We start from the raw sequence: 26,322 nt of genomic DNA, 5'->3' as shown, positions 1-26,322 counted from the left end.
TTCGAGGTCGAACGGTGTGGGGGAGGGGGAGGGGGCGGACCGCCCGTTTGGACCGGTACCGGGAGGTCACCCTGTATGGCAGCGATGAGCCCGGGTCCGATGGTCTGCATGAGCTCAACGAATTGAGCTTCCAGCATGGACCGCAGCGAAGCCGATAAGGAGGGATCCGCACCGAAAGGGGGTCCTCCTGCACGGTCATCGCGTTCCTTCGAGGTCGAGTGCTTATGCTTGGTAGCTTTAGGCACTTTGATGACCACTGGTGGTACTGTGGAAGGAAGAGGTACCTGAACCGAGGAGACCGGGGCAGGCACCGACGTCGAGCTCGTGGATGGTGTCGGGATGAACGATGCCGGTTTCACCACACTCGATGCAGGAGGGGTCGATGCCGGTTTCGCACGAACTGGGGAGGTATCAGATGAAGTGGAAGCCGAAGGATCCTTAGCTGCGTCCATCTTGAACATCGATTCCCACAATAGGCAACGCCGTTTGAATGAGCGTGCCGTAAGGGTAGAGCAAGGCCTGCACGATTTCGGGATGTGGTCAGGACCAAGACACTGCAAACAGCGTCGGTGCGGGTCCGTGAGTGAAATCGCGCGCTGGCACTTGCTGCACTTTTTAAACCCGGTGATTGGCCGGGACATAGGCCGGAAAATCTCCGCCGCGAGGTCGAAGCCAGTAGGCCTGAGCCACGTGGCCGGCCCGTTCGACCCGCCGGAGGAAATAATCTTTTTTTTTTTTTTTTTTTAAACTGAAAAAGAAATGTACTGTTAATTGTAATCAAAAGAAAGCAAAAAACGCGGACAAGGAAGGCAAATTTAACTGAATTCAGCTAGCGCATGATGAAGTTGAACTTCTCAGCTCCGCGGAAAGAAAAGAACTGAGGAGACACGCCCGGCTCTCCGGGCGGGAAGGCACCGGCGCATGCGCGGTGCGGGCATCTGGAAACTTTAAGTTTCTACAAGCAACACGTGCTTGTGAGACGTCCGTACCGGGCTCTGTCTGATGACATCACCCACTAGTGAGAATACCTGCCTGCTTGTCCTGGGATAAACAGAAGATATGTAAATGGAAAGAAGATGGAATCCAAATATAGAGCATTTCCACTCAAAAGAAAAAAAAATGACACACATATTCAAAAAGGCATGGGAGGGGGGAGTACCGATTATATCCCTAAACAAAGGCACAGGGTGGATGTGGGTGAGAAGAGCATGAAGTGGCAGTTACAAATAATCATCATACTGGGAAGACTGGATGGGCCATACTGGTCTTTATCTGCCATCAATTCCTAAAAATCAATGGTGGGATGTGTCTGTTAGAATCAGGGATGCACAAGTTCAGTCTTTGAGGGCCATAAAGAAATCAAGTTTTCAGAAAATCCCCAATGAATACAGAAAACATAGAAACATGATGGCAGATAAAGGCCAAATGGCCCATCCAGTCTGCCCATCCGCAGCATCCACTATCTCCTCCTCTCCCTAAGAGATTCCACGTGCTTCTCCCACACTTTCTTGAATTCAGACAGTCTGTCTCCAGCACCTCTATTGGGAGACTATTCTACACATCTACCACCCTCTCTGTAAAAAATGTATTTCCTTAGACTACTCCTGAGCCTATCACCTCTTAACTTCATCCTATGCCCTCTCATTCCTTTCAAATAAAAGAGGCTCGCTTCATGTGCATTTATGCCACGTAGGTATTTAAACATATCTTCCCTCTCTCACCTTTACATATTGAGATCTTTAAGTCTGTCCCCATACACCTTATGATGCAGACCACCAATCATTTTAGTAGTCTACCTCTGTACTGACTCCATCCTGTTTATATCTTTTTGAAGGTGCATCTCCAGAATTGTACACAATATTCTAAATGAGGTCTCACCAGAGTCTTATACAGGGGCATCAATACCTTCTTTATCCTGGCCATACCTCTCCCTATGCACCCTCGTATCCCCTTCTAGCTTTCTCCATCACCTTTTCAACCTGTTTGGCCACCTTAAGATCATCACATACTATCACACACAAGTCCCATTCCTCTTGAATGCACAAATGTTTTTCACCCCCTAAATTATACCATTCCCTTGGGTTTTTGCAGCCCAAATGCATGACCTTGCATTTCTTAGCATTAAAATTTAACTGTCAAATTTTAGATCATTTTTCAAGCTTCACTAAGTCCTTCTTTTTATTGTATTGTATACATATTTATTAGGAATATTCTGAAAACCTAACCTATTTGCGACCTCTGAGAACTTAGGTATCTCTGCTATTGAATAAATGTTCAAGTATCTAAAAGCCTCCTCCATTACAGACCCCAGCATATCATGAGACTGTTGGGCTGAAAACCATCATAAACCTGAGCATATATTGCTCCAGAAGCATTAATATGTCAAAGACTGAAGACAAATCTCAGGTCTTTCAATAACAGCTGCTTGGTCATACATAAACGCTGCTTACCTTATATTAAAAAAAAATTAAGAAATAAAAAATCTTCTTACAGAAAAAAGGATTAGGAGTTTATGAACAAACTAAGAGGACTAGAATTTAGGAACTGTGAAGCTACTCATTTGAAAACAATAGACAACACTGATGAATTCAACAGATGAGATGCTTGACATGACAGACATTAAACAGCAGTGCCCTCTGCTGGCATTTGTGCTACCTACTACATCTGAAAACAAATGTACATCTCTATGCAGTGAGCTTCATCTGCCTCTATGAGTTTATGTATAATAAATAATAAAAAAAAGAACATGGCTGAGATGTTATCTGATCTAGTGGTTCTCAACCCAACCCTGATGACCTCTCTGCCAGTCTACAGATTACCCAAAACAAATATGTACAAAAGAGATTTGTCTGTAACAGAAATAATGAATGTCTCTCCTATGAGCATTCATTAAGGTACTCTAACAACTTGACCGGCTTGATGTGTCTTGGGGATTTAATTTAATATCATTTTTATCCCATTGATCATTATGCTGGGTAGACAAACATCATCTAATCTACGTTGTTCATTTGATTTTATTCATGGTCATTTATGCAGACTTATCACTCATGCAGTTTTTTCTTTGTGATATCATGTTTTTTATTACCCTTTATCATTTATCTTAGATATTTTAAATATTTATGTACTATGTTGATCTTTTTGTTTATGGGATTTGTATGTACTTTTGTTAGACTGACTCCTTTACCCCTGAGGCAGGTCACGCTTTGGAGGCCAAAACATGGACCGTGTTGGGTCAAAACGAAAAAGGTCATTAAAACATGTACTTTTAAAGGACATTATATTTATGCACTTACACATTTATTGAGTATTTATTTGTGATTACAATTAATAAAGTTTATTGTTCCCAAGGCTGCCCCATTCCCCACTTGTTTCTTGCTTTGGCCTGTTCTACGTGGGGTTGTTTTTCCCTTGTTCTTTTTTTGGTTTATACTATTATGATAAACAAAGCTGCCAGCAAGTTAATGACAGCCCTTGTTCTGTACTCAAAATGTGATGTTTCTAGCCTTAGTTTGTATTTTGAAAAACAAGTTGCTGCTGTTTTAATTTTCAAAATTCAAACAAAATAATAAAATGGGGTTCAGGTGAGCCACCTATGGACATTCTTCTTTTTTTTAATTTTAATCTTTATTCATTTTTACAACTTACAACAAGTGTATCAGGAAATAACATTAGCATTTAAAAACATCACTTGATTTTCTATTATATTTATCTTAAATTAATAAAATGTATCCCCTCCTTCCCCTCCCTATCATATCATATACATTCACTTATATTATATATTTCCTCTTAATCCAAACATTTAATAAAAGATCAGAAACCCCCCACCCCTTCATTTTCAATTGTATTATTAAGGGAAAATGTTGTTTACTCATTACAATAATCTGTTAATGGCCCCCAAACATCCTGAAATTTACTAAAATGTCCTTTCTGTATGGCTAATGTACTTTCCATTTTATATATATGACAAAAAATTCCACCAGAAATTATAGTTCAATCTACTCCAATTCTTCCAATTAAATGTAATTTGTTGAATGGCAACTCCAGACATAATTAGTAAGAGCTTGTTATTTTTTGAGGATATTTGACTCTTTGCCCTCATTGACATGCCAAATAAAATAGTATCATATGATAAAGCCACCAGATTCTCTAATAAACAATTTATTTGACCCCATATTGATTTCCAGAAAGCCAAAATGAATGGACAATAGAATAACAAATGATCTAAAGTCCCTGCTTCGAGACTACAGTGCCAACATCTATTAGACTTAGAGCTATCTAATTTTTGTAAACGAACAGGGGTCCAAAATGCTCTTTGTAACAGAAAATACCAAGTTTGTCTCATAGATGCAGACACTGTACATCTCATCCTCCAAGACCAAATTCGTGGCCATTGAGACACAGTAATTTGATGCTTGATCTCAATGCTCCAAATGTCCCGAAGACCAGTTCTTGGTTTTTTATTAATGAATCCAGATATCAATTTATACCACTGTGCGGCCTGGTGTCCCAGGAAGTCCACCTGAAAGCATAAGAACTCCAAACTATATTGATTAGTGAGATTTTTCCATTCAGGGAACCCCACCTGAATGGCCTGCTTCAGCTGCAACCATCTAAAACTTTGGACATCCTTGATGGGCAGAATATGAATATTTCAAATAAATTAGTCAGAAATACACAGTTTATATCATGGTTGGCCAGGCTGTTTCTTAGCTTCATCCCTTTCTCCCTTTTTTTATGATTCATTTATATTTTAGGTCGTGTCATCTTTGGCCTTTCTATCTGACCTGAGGAAAGGGGCATTAGTCGAGGGGGGATTAACCAGTCCTGCTGGCATGACCTAAAATATAAAATGAATCATAAAAAGCAGTCCAGTGATAGTCTTTTTTTTATTTTATTTTTTTTTATTTTTTAGTTCAATATTTTTTATTGATTTTTTTTTGAAAAAATATAGGGAACAGTTCAAGTACATGGTATCAAAATATAAAACAAAACATTTAGTATAACTATTCAGTTACATTGTGCAATGTAGAATTGAATCGTTTTAAAAGATCTAAAGTACTAGGACTGTTCATGAAAAATTAGTAAAAGGAAAGATAAGAGGAAAGAGAAATTGAAGGAAGAAAAAGAAGAGGAAGAGGAAGAAGAAGAAGAAGAAGAGAGGAGTGTCTATGAAATAGATTTAACATATGAGTCCAGGAATTTCCAGGGTGATTTACATTGTATCAAATTTTTGGAAAGTCGAATTATATTTTTCTTTTCATAAGCATAAGATTCAAATTTATGATACATGCTCAAAGAATTCCACCAGAAGGTATAGTTTAGTAATGAAGAGGACTTCCAATTTTTCAAGATGTGCATAAGGGCAGTCACAAACATTGCATCAATGAGTTTAGGAGGACAGTGATAGTCTGAATAAGAAAAGGAGGAAGAGATGAAGCTAAGAAACAGCCTGGCCAACCATGATATAAACTGTGTATTTCTGACTATTTTATTTAAAATATTCATATTCTGCTCGTCAGGATGTTCATGTAGCAAAGACAGTAACTACTAATGCTGCCCGATTCACTTCAGTGAATCGATTCATTGTCCGATAAAATCAGACTCACCAGCGACCAACACCAGCCTCCCAGCTTCCCCATCCCAGTGCGGCCTGACATATTTCCGAGGCCTCCTAAAACAGCAGTAGCGATGGATGGTCAGCAGCGGCATCACTCTGAATGGGCTGCTCTGCGGCCTGCCCCACTGGGACTTTTCCTCTGATGCGTCACTGATGACACAGCAGAGGGAAGCCCTAGCAGGGCAAGATTGATGCTGCTGCTGACCATCCATCACCACTACCGCTGGTGCTTTAGGAGGCCTCGGAGGTATGTCAAGTTTCACAGTAGGAGAGTTGGTGGAGTGCTGCTGCACAGGGGGATGGGAGGATGAGAGAGATGAAAAGCTGCTACACAGGGGAAAGGGTGGAAGGGGAGGAAAGCTACTGCTCAGGGGGTTGGGAGAGAAGATGCTGCACATGGGGGGGACAGAAGAGAGAGAAAGAACTGTTGGGGTGGAGGAGAGGGAGAGAAGTAGAAAAGAGTGAGGGGGAAATCCTGCATATGTTAGAGGGGAGGGAGACAGAAATGTTGCACATCATAATGAAGGGAAAGATACTGCATGGACGGGAATAGAGAGGTTTCACCCAGGGCACAAGAAAGAGAGACAGAGAGAGAGATAAAGATGGTAGACAGTGGGAAAGAATCAAATGTTGCATATGGCAGTGGAAAATAGAAAAAATAATTTTATTTTCTATTTTGTGATTACAATATGTCAGATTTGAAATGTGTATCCTACCAGAGCTGGTGTTAGTAAGCATGAGCTAAAACCTAACAGAGAGAGGAAAATACTTTTTTGTTTATACCACAGCGTTGGCGTGGGGCTGGAGAGGGAAAAAGGGTGTGTGTGGAAAGGCTACAAAATAAACCCACCAGGACGTTTGGAACTCCCCCCCCCCAAAAAAAAAAAAACGCCCAATTGGGCAGGAAAAGCAAATTTAATCAAATCAAAAAATCGATTCAATGGGCCAAATCGAATTGAATAATTTTTCCATAAATCAGGCAGCACTAGTAACTATTAGTGGACATGTGGTTTAGGAAATGAGTGAGAGAATTTCAAGTTATCAGTTAAAAGGGAACGAAAACCAAGTCAATAAAAAAGGAATCACCTTACTTCTGAATTTTTTTATTTTATCATTATTATACTTACACAAAAGGGAGTTTGTTTCCTAGAAAAATGTTACTGTACAACACAAATTCCACATCTTATGCCAGCTTATTTTTCTTTTTTTATTCAAAACCATGTGTTAGTTATGTTGACATTCCTCTTTAAGCAAGGAACCTTACTAAGCATAGCACTTACCTAAACTGTTGTTTTCTTTAAGTGTTTTCTCTTGAAGGTGTTCTAACCGTACTGCAAGCAGAATTCCAAGAAAAAATATGTGGCAAATTAAAAAAAAAAAAAAAAAAAAAAAAAAAAAAATTCTCAATTATGTTGGCGAGGACGGAGGCCTACCTTGTAAAGCAGTCAGCCGTTCATTGGTGAAGTCATTATCTGCCTGCAAAGCCTCAATTTTGGCCTGAAGTTCTTGTTCCTTCTCCTCCATTTCATCTATTTTGTGCTGCAGTTCTTTTTTCTCAGCTTGTCCTTTTTGCTGAATTTCCTCTTGCTTTCCTTCTGCTGTCTGCTCAAAGTTAACACAATACTTAATACTCTTAACAAAATATTTCAGATACAATTTTCACTAACCAGCTTTTGAAAATCTGTATTAACGGAAGACCATTAATGAAGTTTATTAGATTCTTGATATACCACCTTTATGTAGTATAACCAAAGTGGTTTACATATTATATATATTCTTTCCCTGTACCTAGAGGGCTTAAGTACTGTACCTTGGAAAATGGAGGATTAAGTGATTTGCCCAAGGTCACAAGGAGCTACAGCAGGAACTGAACCCAGTTCCCCTGGTTCTCAGTCCACTGCATCAACCATTAGGCTTTGTTTTAACACTACCCAAGAAATATTTGTTTAAAAAGAAATGAATGCTGCCCAGAGGGTCATCAGCACTGCCATGTCAAGGACTTGCCTTCTGGTTCCTTAGCCCAGCTTCTGTTTCCTAAGTTAGAACAAGGTAATGGATAATGCAGAATGTGTGTTCACAGCTTTGTGCTTAATAACAACCTAAGGTTACAAAGGGAGATTTGGTTTGTCGCCCCTGACCAAGTACCATCACTATAATACGAAGTAAGTTAGTTATATTTCCTAAACTAGATCTATATTTCTGGTCTTTATTATCAGACTTCATTGTTTAAACATTCATATACACATGAACCTCAAGCATTTTCAATAACATTTGCACTAAGTCACATCTTGAGAAAGTATTATTTATTGGTAATATATTGTTTTATAAACATTTTACTCTGGTTTAGATGGGAGTCCTTTCATACCTTCAGCTTGTCTGACAGATCTTTCATTTCATTTACTGCTCCATTATACTTGTTTGCCAGTTCTCTTAATTCCTCTTGCGTTCGTTCATTCATTTCCTTCAAGTGGGTACATTCATCTTCAGTATTACTTAAACTTCGCTAAAAATTTAGAACAAAGAAATTTTGAAAAGCCTTCAAAGAATCTTGATTTCTGATTTGATCTAAATACTCTTCGAAAAGGCTAATGACAAAAGTATGTGTGTGTTACAACTTTTGATGGATTAATAAAATTTAATAATTCTCTAGTTTGAGTTAGATATCTCAAAATCGATGGAGATCACTTACAAAATTTGAAAATAAATACACTTGTAGGTGAACCCTTTACACTAAATCCGCCATTTTTACAAAATCGTAGCACAGTTTTTAGCACTGGCCATGACGATAGCTCCGATGTTCATAGAATTCCTATGAGCGTCGGAGTTGTTACCATCGCAACTGGTGCTAAAAACTGTGCTATGGTTTTGTAAAAAGGGGGAGGGGGTAAGGGAGCTACAGAGACAGGAAATGCCAGTAGGCTTTTAGTGTCAGCATGCATCTTTTGGAACCGATAATGGGCTGGCAGGCATTAACATTCCACTACTGGGTATAACTTAGCTCTTGCATACTCTCTCCTGACACTTATCTGCAGAGGTACTCTTTGATACATTGATTTTTTTTCATTTATCACAAGTGGCATAGGAGGGAATAAGCCCTTTGGGTAAGGTAGCTCAATTTCAAGTCAACTGTCTTATGGGACTGATTGGGAGTCAGGTGAACTGCATACAACAATATACTTAAAAGCTGGGGTGGGTCAAATGCATCAGTTGGGGATTAGACCTGGTATATAGAAAACGAGGGGATAAAATGACTTTAAATTGTTTATGAAATTGTACAGAATGGGATTGAAGATAGCTGATTTATGAAAACAGATTAAATAATATACATATTTGTTTTTAACAAAGCATAGGGCAAATCCGTAACAATTTAGAGACTAAATATTCTGTGGCACAGAAATAGGACAAAATAACTACCCCTTATGGTTTTTATCTGCAAACAACTCTGGATACTTCGTTTTGATTTAAAAAAAATGACTGATTAAGACAGTACAAAAAGCAGGGTCACAAATATATGAAGGCCGCTAGGATTCACATTAAGCAGACTTATAAACGTAATTACATACAAGTTAAATATAGTTTGGAAAGTGCTCAGAAATATCTTCTATATATATGATTACTGTAGATTGTAAGCACTACTGAGCAGGGACTGTCTCTTGAATGTTTAAGAGTGCTACATACATCTAACAGTGCTATAGTAGTAATAATATGTTTTTCTTTCATGCAAAATATCTTCATCTAATAAAGTAGTATTGTAAAACATATACCCAAATTTGCTATATTTCTGCAAAAAAAACTATCAAAATTTAACAATGAATTTATTCCCAATTACAATGGAAATGACACTGCAGATGGACTTTTGCTTTTCACCAGTCTCAACTTCTTTTCTATTTTAGAAGAATATATGCAAGTAAATAAGATACCTCCACTTCAGAGAGTTTCCTGACCACTTCTATTTTTTCCTGTAGGACCCGCCTCAGGGACTCTTTGGCTGTTGTCTCGTAGTTGTGTTTGTCTTCTTGCAATGCTACCAACTCCTTCCGAATACCATCTTCTGTCTGATTCTGCAAAAAGAAAAAAAAAATCCAAAAACACACACACTGGAATATAATGCACTGACTAACATTGTGCTGAAAAGCCATTTTCCATTCTGCATTGATACTAAGTTTATTTTTTGTTGGAAATTTTAACACATCTTCTTTTATTGACTGTTGGATCACAGCCTAAGTTTCTGGTATGTGCTGACATAATGCTCAAACACATGTGCTGCACTTTTCACATTCTTAATCACATTTATACAGACTCATTAACTACAGGAATTATAAAATGAAATTCCCTTCCCTTCTCCTTTCCCTCTGCTCCCTTTGTAGACAAACTAGATCTACGTACCATGGCCAACATAGCCAATCTAAGGCCACTAGTACCATCATCCCCGGATGGTTCGCAAGTCTACGAATGACCCAGCCTCCAATTGGCTACGTGGGAAACGCATACTGCAGCCTGTTCCACTGATCATGTTTGAACTAACACGTCCAACCTGGTGCTTCTGAGCTCAAATCTGCGGCTGTAGAAGCAAGCCACCTTTTTGTTCTGGACCAAGGATATTAAGTCCCTCGTTGGAAGACCCCAACATCAAACAATAAAGTCGAACATTCTTCACGACAATGACCATTCTCCTGGGTCCAGTGTCTGTCAGCTGAGATAGTAGGCTTCTACATTCACTGCTCCTGCTACATGGGCTGCAAAATATTGCCTGCAAGTGAGCTTCTGCCTACTGGAACAATAATTGAGCCTCCATGCCTTAACTGAGCATTTCTGGTGCCCTCCTGCTGGTCGACACAAGCCACTGCGGTGGCATTGTTTGAGAAAACTCTGACTGCCTTGCCTTTCAGGGATTTCTCCATTGACTGTATTGTCAGTTGAATGGCTTGGAGCTCCAACTGACTTATGGACCATTTTCTCTGTGAAAGCGTCCATCATGCAGGCTGGGATAGGTTGTCAAAATCATTTATGAGGGGATGTGAATAGACATGCTCTTGGACAAAGAGTTTATCTGGAGCCACCAATGTAAATATGCATGAGATAGATTTGCATTACAAGGAGGCAGTGCATGCAAATCCATCTCATACATATTCATTGTGAATATCCTGCAAACCTGACCTGCCTTTGGCGCTCGAGGACCAGTTGGAGAACTTCAGGCACCAAATATCTTCTTTCCCAAAGACATAACAGCGGATGCCCACATTTCTCACAGCCTCTGACAGAACAAGTGATCTTGGTGTGCCCCAATGGATTCCTTCCCTTAGACAATTTAAGATGCTATGATGTCCTAACAAACCTCCATCCTCAATCCCCAAATCCTCCCCCAACAAAACAGGCCAAGATGCTTAACAGCCCTTTCTGAAACAGATCAAATGGCTTGACAGCCTTGGCTCGCCTCCTACATCACCACCCCTGCTCTCAGATCCATGTCTTGATCACTCCTTTTCTTCCTCTCCTTTCAGTTGAAAGGCTTTAGAAGAATGTGGTAGGGAGAACACAGTTTTCTTTTACCATGTTATTTATTGCTTTTAAATAGCACCAACCAATCTTCACATGTTGAGACTACCAAACTCCTTATCTGCTCTGTTATGTCTATGTGCTGGGGTTAGTTAGGGTTGCTAAACCCTTTAATCCATATAAGCATTTTTCAGGGAAAGAAAAAGTTAAGCATTGCCGAGTTCATTGTTTCCAAGGGAAGTGGGATATGATATCCTCATATCCCCCAAATCACCTGGCATTTTTACAACCAGAGAATGTGGTGAAATCAGTTAGCTTAGAGGGGTTTAAAAAAAAGACTTGGATAAATTCTTAAAAAGGAAGTCCATAGGCCATTATTGAAATGGCTTGGGGAAATCCACTGCTTATTCTTAGAATATGTAGCATAAAATTTGTTTTATTACTTGGGACTTGGGTTGGCCACTGTTGGAAACAAGATACTGGGTTTGATGGCCCTTTCTTTGGTCTGTCCCAGTATGGCAATTCTTATGTGCTTATGATTTTGTTCACAGCTTTTCAGTTGTAGCTCAAGAAGAGTTACATTTGTGTCCCTGAAGGGCTTACAATCTAAGCTTGCATCTGGAAGGTTAAGTGACTAGGTCAGTTGCTTTCTGAAGCAGCGTGTACACATAACAGTATTTGTATTAGAATGCATGCTGTTTGAGTGTATCTTATGAATAGGTTACGTTTTAGCAGTAGTGCAAAAACATTCATCATACATCACATTAACTGGCATTTTAGCACACATGCTAAAACAAAGATAATTATTGTGTTTTAGTCCACGGGTCCCTTATTTTATTTAGGAGACGCAGCCAATAATGCCTGCTTGGCTGCATTCAGATTCCTTGCTTGGTCTCATAATCACATTTTCAAAACCACAAACCCTGTAGTTACTGGTTTTGATCTTAAACTTTCAGGCACATGCTGCTAGTTTCAATGTTATTTGGGCAAATTAGCTCAATAACATGATTTATGATCAATTAACCTTCTTTTTTATCTCTACAGTCAGAACTGTTATAATCCAAAAGGCACTCTAAAAAGATACAGCAATATTAAGTTTAAGAATCAACTTAACTGAAAATCCAGAGTAATGTATAGTGAAGACAACATACTGTATGGAAGCACACAGACCACCAGGGTCTGGAGCATTATTATTTTGTATGGTCCATATTTATAACCGTTGCATACTGCTTATTCAGATTGAGGTTACCTACTTTTGAACATGCTTGCAACTGATTTCCCATGACTTCTAACCTTGATAGCAGCCTATCCTCAGCTATTAAAGCCTGTTGGTATAAAAGCAAACAAATTAGAAAAAGCAGAAGAAAATGTCCCAATACAATATTTTTAAAAAATGAATTAGATTAATAATATGTAAAGCGAGAAGCAGCATCAACATAGTACGCAATACGAGTATTATATGTACATATACGTAGGATGATTATGGTATAAATGTGCCTGCACTGAAAACCATTTCAAAAAAACGCTAACTCTGTATTGTAACACCATTACAGAAGCTCATATAAACCACTCTGAATTGACTCCACAACAGTGTAGAAGCTTTCAATAAACAAACTCACTGCCTAAAATAAGACAACAACTAACTACATGATTGGCTTCCAGTTATACTTGCTGTTAGCATTACTGGTTGTGCTTTAATGCAAGAGTATGCGCATGGTTGTATGAGACATGTATCTTATATAATTGTCCTCTCAAGGCTCATTTAAGAAGAAAAGATATGTAAATGGTCGGTTTTACTAAACACTGGCCTTTTACTCAAACATACTTGGAAGTACTTTTAATGTTATGTTTTACGAAGCCTCATTATCTGCACGTGGCATCTTCAGTGTGTGTCTGCAAAAGAATGCAAAGGCCTGCCAGTACCTGCCAACTAGTATTTGAAGCTTCTTGTGTACAGGCTAATAGCCGCTGAAGGGTGGCCAACTTTTGTTCCAACATCTGTTCCCGATGTAAGGCCTCCTACAAAATTATTATTGAAAGCAGAGGAAATAGGTAGATTCACAATGAAAAATCTATAAAAATGCAAGTACACTGTTAAGATGCCAATGAGCATAGCATTAAGACAGTATCTACAAATACTTATTCTAAAAACTCAAAGGTCTTACTATTTTTCTTAGCAGGGCTGTGAGGTCGGAGTCAATTTGGGGTACCTGGAGTTGGGGTCATGGGTACCGGAAACTGAGGAGTCGGAGTCGAAGGATTTATCTACCGACTCCACAGCCCTGTTTCATAGTACATAAACTTCAAGCTGTACCTCTATGCTGATCACTCAAAGAGTCACTTCAGTTGCCAGAAAACTCAAAGAACCATGCTCAAAGGGTATCTTCAAAATTATTAAATTCTAAAGTACCAGCTTAACCATGCTGAGGGTTCACATGAATGTAATCTCATTTTACTGCTCAGAAAATTCTCGTGGTCCTACCTCCCACCTTAGCTCTGGTTTTCTTTCCCGCCATGCCTCTGCCCCAAGCCAGTCTACATCCTTTGTTGAGCCACACGCCAAGCTATAGAATCTCACAGTCTGCAGGACCTGATGACATTGTCCTGTACGTGGACAACCCCAAAGGAGGATTATGTGACAATATTAGGGGTCATAACTCAGTTTGGGAACAACTGGTCTAACAAGCTACAAATGTCCTTATTACTGCTTTAAAGTAGGTGTTCAAGCAATAGATACTTTTTAAAACAGTTATAAGTGGGAAACGCAGGACAAGAAAAGGGTTTTCATATCTATTTGTGATCAGTTCAAAGACAATCTTGTGGGGAGGACATGAAGCACTCCTCATTTTTTATAGAGCGATTGCCAGAGCTCATGACTGATCTGTCATTTTCCCTGTAATTGTCTCATTCAAACTAAGAGCTATACATAGCAGAACTGATGAACTAGCTTCACAGAACAAAAGTTTGCAGTTTGTTCAGAAAAATTAGTGAAAAGAAACATCAATTCCTTAACATTTGCTTCTATTTTCTATAACAGTGTATCTTAAACTGTGTGCCTCCTGAGATTCCAAGTGTGCCATGGCACACTGAGGAGGAAGAGAGGCGCCTACCAGCTGACTTCCCTACACGGAACAGCGCCAGCGCTGCCCGATTCGCCAAAAGCCTGCATGTTTCCTCCTTCTCTCTAGCGTCCTCCAGCTTCCCCCTGACCTCCCGGTCTCACCTTTAAAGCTAATTACACCAGTCTGCAGAGGATTGCCAGTAGGTAAAATTATTTTATTTTCAATGTAGTGATTGAAATGTATCAGTTTTGAGCATTTATATCCGTTGTGTATATATGAAAAATGAATGGAAAAAATTGCATTACAATTAGTAAAGGGGATGGGGTCTGGGGCAGAGCTTGGGTGGGCCTAGGGAGGTCTGTGGTTGGTGTACTCAGTTGATATCTGTTAGACTTAGGGGGGTATTTAGCTTGAAGTAGTTGAGAAACACTGCTGTAGGCAATCAGCTGGCGCCAGTGCCTCTCCTTCTCTATGGCCTTCTTCCCTGCTGGCACTCCCTACTTGCATCTCAGGGCCCATCTGAAGGGCTTCTGCACATGCGCGGACGTCAATGTGATGATGTCATGCATATGCATGATGTCATCACAGCGACATCCTCACACTTCTGGGTGCCTCAAGCCGTGGCCGCTACCTTTAGGGTGCCCCGGCTCGAGAAAGTTTGAGAGACACTGTTCTGTAAGAAGCGTGGGATGAACACAGAGGATCTAGAATCAGAAAATAATATTAAATATTGAACTAAGGCCAGTACTGGGCAGACTTGCACGGTCTGTGTCTGTATATGGCCGTTTGGGGGAGGATGGGCTGGTGAGGGCTTCAATGGCTGGGAGGATTTAGATGGGATGGAGTAGGTTTTAACGGAGATTTCGGCAGTAGTAACCCAAGCACAGTACCGGGTAGAGCTTTGGATTCTTGCCCAGAAATAGCTAAAAAGAAAAAATTTAAATTGAATCAGGTTGGGCAGACTGGATGTTACTATGTTCTTGAGTATGTTTGAGGGATAACTACTGCCTTGGAGAGTAAAGTCCTTGCCATTCAGTAGTCACCTATTTTTCAAGGTAGCAGAAGTACAGGTGCACTAAGCTATTAGTCATTTCAACATTAACTTGGAGAAAACGTCACCACTGATAACAATATGAGACTATTTAGATCACCATTCTAGTTAGATCAGTGGGCTAAAGGCCATGACAAAACATTGTGTATCACAGATATTTCTAAACTTATGTAGCTAGAATATGCGACTACCAAATTTTAACCCTGAGGACAAGCTAAAGCTGTCGCTCAGTGCAATAGTAAAAATCAACTGATCATAGGTTTAAAAAAATAGAGAAAACATGTAGATAATGACATGGGGACAAATTTTCTCCATCCCCACAGATCTCTCTATTCCCCATAAGTGTTCGAGACTTGTGCAGTTAAGGCAGAGCGTGCAAGAATGGGGCAGGGACAGAACTTGTGTGTCTCCGTGTCAAAATTACTGTTACGGTACTCTGTATAAGAGCAGTTTACAAACCTATGTCCCTTGACCAGGATTGCAAAAATGCAACTGATCTCAGGAACAAGCCAAAAGCAGGTGCTTTATGATAAACAAGGTTTGCTTACATGTTGAAGTCACCCTTCTAGCCTTTCACAAGAACAGGCATGTACTTCTTACCTGTTACTGCACATATATGATAACTCTATAAATATCAACATATTTCAACAAAGTGCTGTTAACTCATGTAGGTGAAAGGAACAAGACAAACAAATTAGAAGAGAAAGGAGGGACTGCCGTTTCATTTTACCTGTAGATACTGAGAAAGCTGGAACAGTTCCTGAGAGTACATAGTAGGAGTATTAGCAGCAACCTGCAATTTGTAGAAAACGAACAATTTGGAAAAATGTCAGTCACAAAAATAGGGAAAAAATGCATTAAAAAAGAAACATTAGTATACTCCGTTTGTATGGTTTACCTTCATGTCAAAAGACAAACCAATATTCAGGGCTCCTTTTACTAAGCTGCGTTAGGGCTTTTTAACGCGCGGAATAGCGCGCGCCAGACCTTAACGCCAGCATTGAGCTGGCGTTACTTCTAGCTACATAGCACGCGGTAATTTCCTGCGTGCGCTAAAACCGCTAGTGCACCTTAGTAAAAGGAGCCCTCAGCAGGAGATAACTGGTTATGGCAGCTGCTAACTGCTTATTTCCCACACACTAGTTATTGCTGAATTTGCAGAAGTACATAATTGTATACGACGGCACTATCCACAGTCCAGGGTTGTCTGTGGGTAGGTTTTATTCAGTTAGCTGCCATATTTTGGCCAGTGCCAGATAGCAAAGTGGATAAAGTTTAAGATAGCAAAAAAGACTGCCTTAACTTTATCTGCTTATTTGTCCAGGCGATGGTCTAAACATCAGCTAACACCCGGATAACTTTTGGTGGCCATGAAAACCCCAGATGTTCAATGCCGTCATCCAGATTAGGTCAGGCACTGAACATCTAGGCCATGGTTTGTCTATGGTAGACAGAGCCATGACAATAGCCGACTACGATGAGCTAAATTTTTCTCTATTAATAAAAATAAAGTAAAATAAAAAAAAAAATTCCGATAACAAAAATGAGCACAAATAAAGGATTAATTCCTTCAAATTCTCTCATTCTTGAATAACAAAGTGCTTCAATTTTTAGAAAGCTGAGTCCCCACCACTATAGATGGACTGGATTGTCCTTTACCGATCAGAAAGAGGTGGTCTACATTACTGCCATTTAAATGCTGTAAAGCTTTGGTACCGAGGAAAGGAGCAGCCCGCTACCATACCAAGTTTGGCTCATTTGGCTAACAGAAAAGGCAGTGGTCCCCCGTTTTGGTTGAAGACACCTCCCTTGTCTTTTCTGTAAGAATACCATGTCTGCAAGGTTTTGTTGGTTTTTTTTTTAGTAATACAGTAACAGGGCAGAGTACTGTTATCTATTTGCTTACATTATTTCAGCACATCTGCTTGTGTGCAGTTTTATACGGTTCAGACATACTATTCACATATCAAGCACATTGTTAGATAAAATAAGGAATTAAATTTTATATACACACAAACACACACAAAGCTGACCTGGTACGACACCAAATATCAGGTGCAGAAGTCTTTTAACAATGCTCTTGGGCACTCGCTCATACACTGGACATAGAATAATGCGAAGATAACATTGTCTGCTGGGCTCTTTTAAAGAGCAAGCAGTAGACAATGGACTGTATAACTCCATCTAAATCAGGGGTCCAACCTGCGGCCCCGTGAAGTATTTTGTGCGGCCCCGGTCAATGCAGTGTTTACCTCTGATGCCCCCAGGTGTTTACCGTCTTGCAAGCTCCCTCCTCTCTCTTGCTGCAGCGTTTGTGTAGCCCCAGAAACACTTTTTTCGGCCAATGCGGCCCAGGGAAGCCAAAAGGTTGGACACCCCTGACTAAATGATTAATTCATTTATTTTACTGCATTTGGCAGATCACAACCCAGAACAGTACCAGACAATGTTTAAGAAAATTATCTGTTTAGGGTTAATAAAACAATAATATGACCTCAATTTTTAAAAGGCAGAAAACTAAAGCCAAGATTGACAAATATTGCTGCTTCAAATTACCGATCTTTCCCATTTGGAAATAACTCAGTCTTACAATAACAGCTGTCTTGCAAAAATACCCCAAACTCTACTAAAAATGTTCTTAATGTAAGATAAGTTAATCTATATTAGTGTTAAAATACAACTGAAAGGAATAGTGCATTGGTGTACCTATAATGCAAATACTTACATTGAAGTGACCCTGATCTTTGTCTCATTTTCCTTCTCTTTACCCAATTTTCATAAAAACAGTATCAGACAATCTGCATACCACACTATTTCAAAGGAGCCTAGCTACCGCATGGAACACTACCCTGTTTAGTAAAGAATAAGGCTTGAATTGTCCAATTCAAGACACACACCTACTGTATAAGAGCTTCAGTTTACCAGTCTTCTTATTCTTCAGATAAACGAATAGCTTACCTTGTCAACAGGGCTTGGTAAGGGAGCTTGGATGACACTAGCAAAAAATTAAAGGAACAATTTTGAGTTGTGCAGTCACGTCATTCTTAGAAGTAAAATGCAGCAGTAGTTCAAATACAGTGTGAGCAGTGGTCTTTTTCCACATATCAAGCTATGTGGTTTTACAAAATGTAATCTGGTTTACAAAGCTTGACAGGAACTTGATCTGAAGCCTATCTTTTAGGCTCTTGAGAAATGACTGTTGCTATACAATTAAAAAGATCAAAGATCTGAATATCACATGTCTAAAGACAAAAAAAAAAAAAGGAATTTATTTCCTATTAAATTAAAAATGCCACATCCAGATTCATTTCAGCTTACATATACATAGAGCCACATGGTTGAAGATGGGGGGGGGGGGAGTAGCTTGCAGGGCTTCTTCCCATCAGCAGCCTGCTTTCTCTATCAAGCTTACTAATTTTATCATGTGTGTTCTTTCCTAGCTCCGCACTGGCTGCCGATAATGCACTACTTTCAGTCAAATCTTGCTGAAGCTTTTTAGAGCAACGTATGATCATAATCCAAGCTATTTGTCAACTTTGATCACCCTGTATCGATCGCTACGTACTTACGTAAGAATACTGGGTCAGACCATGGTCCATCTAGCTCAGTATCCTACTTGCAACAATGGCCAATCCAAGACCACAAGTACCTGACAGAAGCCTAAATAAGAGCAACATTCTCACGACTTCCCATGTCCATCTCAATAAGATTTCTACCTGCATGCAAGGGAACACATGGATATGAACCAGGGACCTCTTGATCTGCAAATGCTTTACCAGTGAGCTATCCTTTACATTCTGTTTCTTCCCTGGCCTTAGTGGATTTAGAACTACAAAACAGAGTGCTGCTTCTTAGCTCTTTGGTTATTGAACCATCTCCCTAAGGACCCCAGTCACAGAATCTCTTTCCAATGGCCCATTTTGTTAGGATGGCTTTTGAGCAACTGGGCTAGAGAACCAACAAGTCATGAATAATCCTTTGCATTAAAAGTCACCTTTTTTAAATTATTGTTGTCTATCCTGTGGAATATTGTAGTCTCTTTCCCTCTTTCTTTTCTTTGGTCTGCAATTTAGTGAAAGGTGGTATATTAAAGGATAACCTAATTGGTCTTCTCTTTTAAGCTTAGTTCCAATATCATAAGAACATAAGAAGCGCCATCTCCGGATCAGACCTTCGGTCTATCAAGTTTGGCGATCCGCACACGTGGAGGCCCAGCCAGGTGTATACCTGGCGTAATTTTTAGTCACAGAAGAAAAAACTAAGAGTAATAGAAAAATCCCAAAATATAACTACAAAATATTACTTACCAGAGATAGGTTACACTCCCCCGATAACCATTTCACAAACCAGTGGAGAAAAAGCCTCAAAAATTTCAATGCAGCAGTAAACAACTTCAGTACTGTTTAAATCACTGGCAAAAAACTCCACCACCACTGAAATGTAATTATCAAAGGGTAATATACCCATCACTGTGCACAGCAAGTTACAGTAGTATTCTGCATTAACTGCTTGGCCTCTTGGAAGAGAGTCAGTCATTACAACACCTTCCTGATCCCAAATTACTGTAACCATGATCTTTCCTGCTGACTTTTGGGTCTTGAATTTCCTTGAAATTGGAGTACCTTGATGCCGCCATTGCATGGACTGTTGTTTAGTCACAGGATCATAGTGGTGTAACCATGTTTCATCAACAGTAACCAGTCGTTCCGAAATGTTGGAATCAACTCACTGAAAATGCTACAAAATCAACTTGGAAGTGTCCACAATATTGTTTCTAATCAGCATTCAAATATTTGGGCACCACTTGGCTGACAGCTTCTGCATACCCAGCTGCTCGTGGATTATACACCCAACAAGTTTCCTGGATATCTGTAGTGCCTCGGCAATTGTTTTAGCCAATCTGCCAAAATCAGGACATGGTCAACAATTTCAGGAGTTGACACCATTTAGGCCTCCCAGATTTTGCTGCATCTTCAGTCTCAGAATCTCCACATTGAAAGTTTGCACACCCCTTCTTCACTGTGTAAGTATGATGTTTGCACCATATATTCATGGATTTCCTTTGGAGTTTTCTTCTGCAGGAACAGGACATCGTGATGGCTTGGAAAATTCCACACTTTTCGTTGACATGGTTCAACCAATGATCTACAAAGCAGAAAAAGATCTTGCCTTGAAACATAGCACATGAACCGAAAAGGTAAGTGAAATGTCCAAATCAACCAGTGGAAATTTTATTGAATATAAAGAGTCACTACAAGGTTGTTTGTCTCGTCAAGTAGAGTCCGCAAACTAAGGTCCCAACTAGGATTCCAGTTTTGGCAGTGTAAACTGCCTTCCTCAGGGGATTTACAAACAACAATTGTACACTGGCTAAGAGCAAAATAAAATAACACTCTTTTCAGCTAGTGGCAAAATAATGCTGAGAATTTAGGAAGTTGGTTGGGCCGAGAACTTTTTAGCACCCCTTCGCATGAACACCACTTTACTCTTCAGAAATCTAATTATGCTCATGCAGCCTACCTTCCATGCTAATCCAATTTTTATTTCAAATATACTGTAATAAAACTAGAAATCTAGTAGTATTACCCCTCTCTTCAATCTGGTCTCTCTCAGACCTTTCTTGGTTTATCTTCTAACAACAAGAAATTTAGGCCCCCTTTTATCAACCCACATTAGAAGTTTTTTTCTTGCTGGCCGCTGCAGTAAAAACTCTGACGCTCATAGGAATTCTATGAGCATGGTAGCTTTTACCACATAGCCGGCATAAAAAACCCTAACGTGGCTTGATAAAAGGGGGCTTAATAACTTATCTAAATGAATGAATCTCTCAGGAATGGGACAGGTTAATCCTCCAAAATTAATTAATGGAACGTTTCCAGTCACAAGACTGAAAAAAGTTACGAAGCACTTAAAATTATTTTAATTTTCTTTAACAAAGGCCATAGAATGCACTTTTTACCCTTTTTTTTCTATTTCAAGAAGAAAAACTACTGTACACATACACAGGTAACCCATGTCAACTATAAATTACCAAATATTTGTTTAGTTAGTTTTATAGCCCATCTTCCCCAGGAGCCCAGAATGGGTTACAAGGATACATATACAGTAGTTTTCAGGATCAATAACATACAAGCTATAGGATCAATAACTAGCTAGAGGAACAGTACAAACATGTTATATATATTTTTAAAAAATTGTCTCAATTTTCTGTGATACACATGCTATGGGGGGGTTGAGAACACCTACGCTTTAGTTAAACTAAGAGAATACAAACTATATAGAGTCTCAGAATGGTATCTGCATGGCTGTAATAGATAAGAGCACAGTATTGGCTGACAGATTCAGGTGCCCCGAGTTACGGTGCGCCGGTTCCTGGCCAGTTAAAGTTCGAGACCAGGAGCAAGTTGGTTCGTGAAAAGTAGTGTCTTTACTGCCTTCCGGAAGGGCAGTGGGTTGTCAATTTCCCTGATAGCAGGAGGGAGTTGGTTCCATAGTTTAGGTATGCTGTACGAGTACAATCGCTTTCAGGCTGTTTCCAGGTAGAGGCAGTTTACTGGAGGGTTAGACAGCCTGAGTTCAAATTGTGATCGGAGGGGCTGCCAAGGGTGGTAGATTCCTTCTTGCTATGTAGTCGGGGGGTCATGCCGTGAAAGCATTTAAAGGCTAACATTAATTGTTTGAAGATGGAGCATTGGTGTATTGGAAGCCAATGGGCCTGGTTCAGTGCAGTTGAGATATGGTCAAAAGGGCCAAGGTTCTGTAGGCGTCTAACAGACGACACAAAGATAACCAATAGAGTGGATACCCTGGAGGGAGTCAAAACCATGAGAAGAGATCTCCAAAAATTAGATGAATAGTCAAAAGGTCTAGCAGTTAAGAAGTGCAGTGATGCACTTGGGGTGCAGAAATCCAAAGGAGATGCGTGAGACAGGAGGTGAAAGATTAATAAACACCACTCATGAGAGGCATCTTGGGGTGATGGTGTCTGACAATCTCAAGGTGACAAAACAATGCAACAAGGTGGTGACTTCTGCCAGAAGGATGCTGGGCTGAATAGAAAGGGGGATGAAGAAGAAAGGAAGTGTTGATGCCCTTGTACAAGTCACTGGTGAGGTTCCATTTGGAGTATCGTGTTCAGTTTTGGAGACTGTATCTTGCTAAGGATGTAAAAATACTTAAGGCGATTCAGAGAAGGGTGACAAAAATGGTATGGGATTTGCACCACAAGACATATGAGGAGACACTTGATGACCTGTAGATATACACCCTGGAGGAAAAAAGAAACAGGGGTGATATGATACAGACATTCAAATATTTAAGAGGTATTAATATACAAGCAAACATTTTCCAGAGGAGGGAAGATGATAGAACTAGAGGATATGAATTTAAACTGAGGGCAGACTCAGAAATAACATCAGGAAGTATTTTTTTTACTGAGAGGGTGGTAGACGTTTGGAATGCCCTCCTACAGGAGATGGTGGTGATGAAAAAGGTAATTGAATTAAAAAATGCATAGGATACACATAAAGGAATCCTATGTGGAAGGCAAAGAACCAAGCAAGCTTAGCAGCGATTAGATGACAACACTAGTAATTGAAAAGCAAAGTCAGTGCTAGACAGACTTCTACAATCTGTGCCCTGATTGTGACTGAACAGTTAGACCAATACCGGGCAAATTTCTACAGTCTGTGCCCTATATTTGGCAAGACAGGTCTAGATGGGCTGGAGTTAGGTTTGATGGCAACTCCAGCAGCGTGGCCCTGGAAACAGCAAGGACAAATCAAGTGTGCATATGCATACCATTACATCATACTTTATGAATTTATTTTGTTGGATAGTCAGGGTGTATTATGCAGGGCTTTATCTGCCATCATCTACTATGTTACTCACGTCGTATCTGCATAGTCCATTGAAAACAGAGGAAATAGCAGGAAGAATGCACCAGGAAAAATCCACATCAGGTAAGCTCTATTATGATGTAATGTTGGATGGACTTAAGGTGCAATGGTATGAAAAGCATTTATCCTCTAGGTAATTATACAGATACTGAGCACCTTTTACATCACAATGTATATATTTTATAACATGTAATGAATTGAAATGTATAGATGTAAGAGTTATATATAATTGACTACTCAAGTCTGTTTATCCTGATGTTTTAATACTGAAAGATAAATTTTGGAGATATGACTACTCTAATTCCTTGCTACCAAACTGAATTCTTACTAGGTTTGCAACCCTCCTGTATCCTTTCTCAGGATACAGCTTAGTATTAGTTGACATCCTGCCAAATCTTGCCAGGTTGGCAGCATAATTCTGTTTGTACTCAGAGGAACCTAAAAATTTTTAAATCTTTCAGTCTTCTACCAGAGTTTAAAATCTCTTCCTACATTTTCTACCACTTTCATTTGCAGTAAAGTCCCAGGGGAAGAACAAATGGAAAGCGTGGCCATCTTGTCTGGCAGCTCTCTAGCAACACTCCACCCAATTAAGCAACCTTTAAATCAAGATGCAGTGAATTATACTTGGAAAAATATCAACAGTACTTTGAACATAGACACAGGACAAGTTATAATAACAGTATGACTCATTTTTCTGGAATTTCAAAGTCTGAAAAGACTGGCAATATTTTAAACCTAAAGGCAACCTAATGACAAGGAATTTAAATGTTTGATCATATCCTGGAAAGGATCTGATTGACAATTTAATTATCAAAGGTAAAGCAACATTTTTTGAACTAGGATAACATTTTTTCTACAAAATCATTAGACATAAGTGAATCTAGTGAAATCTCAACATTTTGAGAGAGACCACCTTCTGTAAGGTGTACATGAAATATAAGACTGGCCATGAAGAACATGGCAGTGGTTTCACTCCATGGCCACATTTTCCCTCCTTCTTTAACATAAGGAACCCATGTAGTAGGTGAATCATCACCCATAACTAGACAACCTGCTCAACTAGACAGAGAAAATAGTTGGCAGGTGAAGGATTTCATGAAACAAAAAGGATTAATTATCCTTATGAGAAATACTGTTAACAAAATATCTGAGCCAAAGTTTCAGAAACAAAGCAATCTTAAGTCATTTCACTTTACATAGGTCTATAAAATGCCATAGCAATTCTTATGTTCATCATTTGACTTAGATTTGATTCCCAGGTCAAATCTGTCAACTCGCTGGGTCAGCTGAAGATGCTGCCGAGAAAGCATCATCACGAGGTGGCAATACCTAATGGTTGATTTATGGCCCATTTTCTGGGTTCTCGGAGATGGAATGATTCATGGTACTTGGTCAAGGGCTATGACTGTAATGACCAAACCATGGTGAGACCTCATTTGGAATACTGTGTGCAATTCTGGAGGCCACACTACCGAAAAGATGTGCTGAGAGTAGAGTGGTGCAACGGATGGCCAAAAGGATGGTCTTGGGGCTCAAGGATCTATCGTACGAGGAAAGGCTGAAAAATTTGCGGCTGTACTCACTCGAGGAACGTAGGGAGAGAGGAAACATGATCGAGACGTTTAAGTATATTACCGACTGTATCGAGATGGAAGAAGAGATTCTCTTTCTCAAAGGACCCTCAGCCATAAGAGGGCATCCGCTCAAACTCAGGGGCGGGAAATTTCATGGCGACACCAGGAAATATTTCTTCACCGAGAAAGTGGTTGATCCTTGGAACGAGCTCCCGGTGCAGGTGATCGAGGCAAACAGTTTGCAAGAATTTAAGAGCAAATGGGATGCCCATGTGGGATCCCTTAGAGGGTTAAGCCAAGGGAACCTGTCACCAGGAGTGGGATCCCTAGGATAGTAGACTTGGGGGTGGGTCAGTAGATTGGGCAGACCTGATGGGCTATGGCCCTTATCTGCCGTCATCTTCTTCTTCTTCTTCTAAACTAAAGATAATCAGAGGAGGGATGAATATAATCTAGGGGAAAAAAAACAAGAGTAGTTACAAGTGAAGGTTCATGGATCAGAACCAGCCATGGTTCAAACTTACCTGAATCCCCCACATCCACAATAAAACTACTTATTTGAAAGAATCAAAAGATATTCAGAGCATATGGGAGGCATATGACCTCTGATCATGACCCAAAGAAATATTCATGCATCTAAATACAGTTATGTGCAAAGTTCAAGCACCTCTGGTCAAATTGCACGTTTCAATAAATTCCTGAACAAACAAAAGTAGATCCATCCTATATATGGTCCAAAGGTAAACATGACAGTTTTTTTGTAACTTAATGCATGATTACTGTTTACAGCTTTAATAAATGTAAAATGTCAAAATGTATTTTTTTTTCTTCAATAAAACTCACCACTTTATATTATTCTCACATTTCATGGTTAATGTTGAAAAGGAAAGCTGAAATGGGCCTATCAAATTTCCATCCCTCAGAATGAGCAGAGCAGTGTTGAATGGTAAATTATGACAGTTCACATCTTATTTTGAAGCTTTATATGGTAAGTTCTTTTGTTATTTATTTACATTTCTCTCCCACCCAAATAGAATAGCATTCTAGGTGGTTACATATCTACGGGGCCCTTTTACTAAAGGCAATTTTTGGCACTTAACGAACTTTAACTGCAAAACAAGTTAAAGTGCATAAGAGTAAATCTCATGTGATAAATACAGGGGACTTGCTCAGTATCTGCCCTGTATTTACTGCACAAGGTAGATACTTATTATAGGGGCAACTGTAGCACATGTTCCTGCATATATCATGAGTGCATGGAACACAGTTACCCAAGCACTGCCTCAACTGTAAAAAAAAAAAAAAAAAAAAAAAAAATTCACTTCCCCCTCCTTTCTAGGGGCTTACCGGGGGTTCACATGTAGTCCAGTGAGATGGGATTAGAGCTGTCCCTCTCCGCTCCTGCCACATCTTGCTTTGGGTATCAAAATGGTACACAATTCCTAGAAGTATTGCAAAACTACTGCTAGGTGTCATCTTTCCCTATGAGGAGTAATAGCTTTTATATAGTAGGATGACTTCTAGCGATAGTACAGCAAGTCTTCTACTATGGATCATCATTCATATTAATTATTGTGACTGTATCAGACGCTGATCTTGTCTTGCTCCTAGGCTGTTTGTA

At 39.6% G+C, this 26,322-nt stretch overlaps 1 protein-coding gene across 25 annotated transcripts in view; it reads right to left on the bottom strand.

Moving 5' to 3' along the window:
- The window catches only part of SLMAP (sarcolemma associated protein), a 186,834-nt gene that overhangs the window by 105,066 nt on the left and 55,446 nt on the right, over positions 1-26,322 (bottom strand). For 13 of the 25 annotated variants that reach the window (XM_033925848.1, XM_033925847.1, XM_033925853.1 and 10 more), the window contains exons 4-11: positions 18,185-18,221; positions 15,957-16,019; positions 13,037-13,132; positions 12,367-12,438; positions 9,538-9,678; positions 7,983-8,120; positions 7,051-7,219; positions 6,898-6,948 (exon numbers count right to left, since the gene is read on the bottom strand). In XM_033925848.1, the coding sequence (XP_033781739.1) occupies positions 6,898-6,948; positions 7,051-7,219; positions 7,983-8,120; positions 9,538-9,678; positions 12,367-12,438; positions 13,037-13,132; positions 15,957-16,019; positions 18,185-18,221 (767 nt within the window). The remainder of the gene's footprint in view (positions 1-6,897; positions 6,949-7,050; positions 7,220-7,982; positions 8,121-9,537; positions 9,679-12,366; positions 12,439-13,036; positions 13,133-15,956; positions 16,020-18,184; positions 18,222-26,322) is intronic. The other 12 variants (XM_033925852.1, XM_033925855.1, XM_033925838.1 and 9 more) reach the window with 1 other exon arrangement.

Source organism: Geotrypetes seraphini, chromosome 17 (genome assembly GCF_902459505.1).
Source record: "Geotrypetes seraphini chromosome 17, aGeoSer1.1, whole genome shotgun sequence".
Lineage (NCBI taxonomy): Eukaryota > Metazoa > Chordata > Amphibia > Gymnophiona > Dermophiidae > Geotrypetes > Geotrypetes seraphini.
The sequence above is the reverse complement of the archived record's forward strand: the minus strand, read 5'-3'. Positions and strand labels throughout refer to the sequence as shown.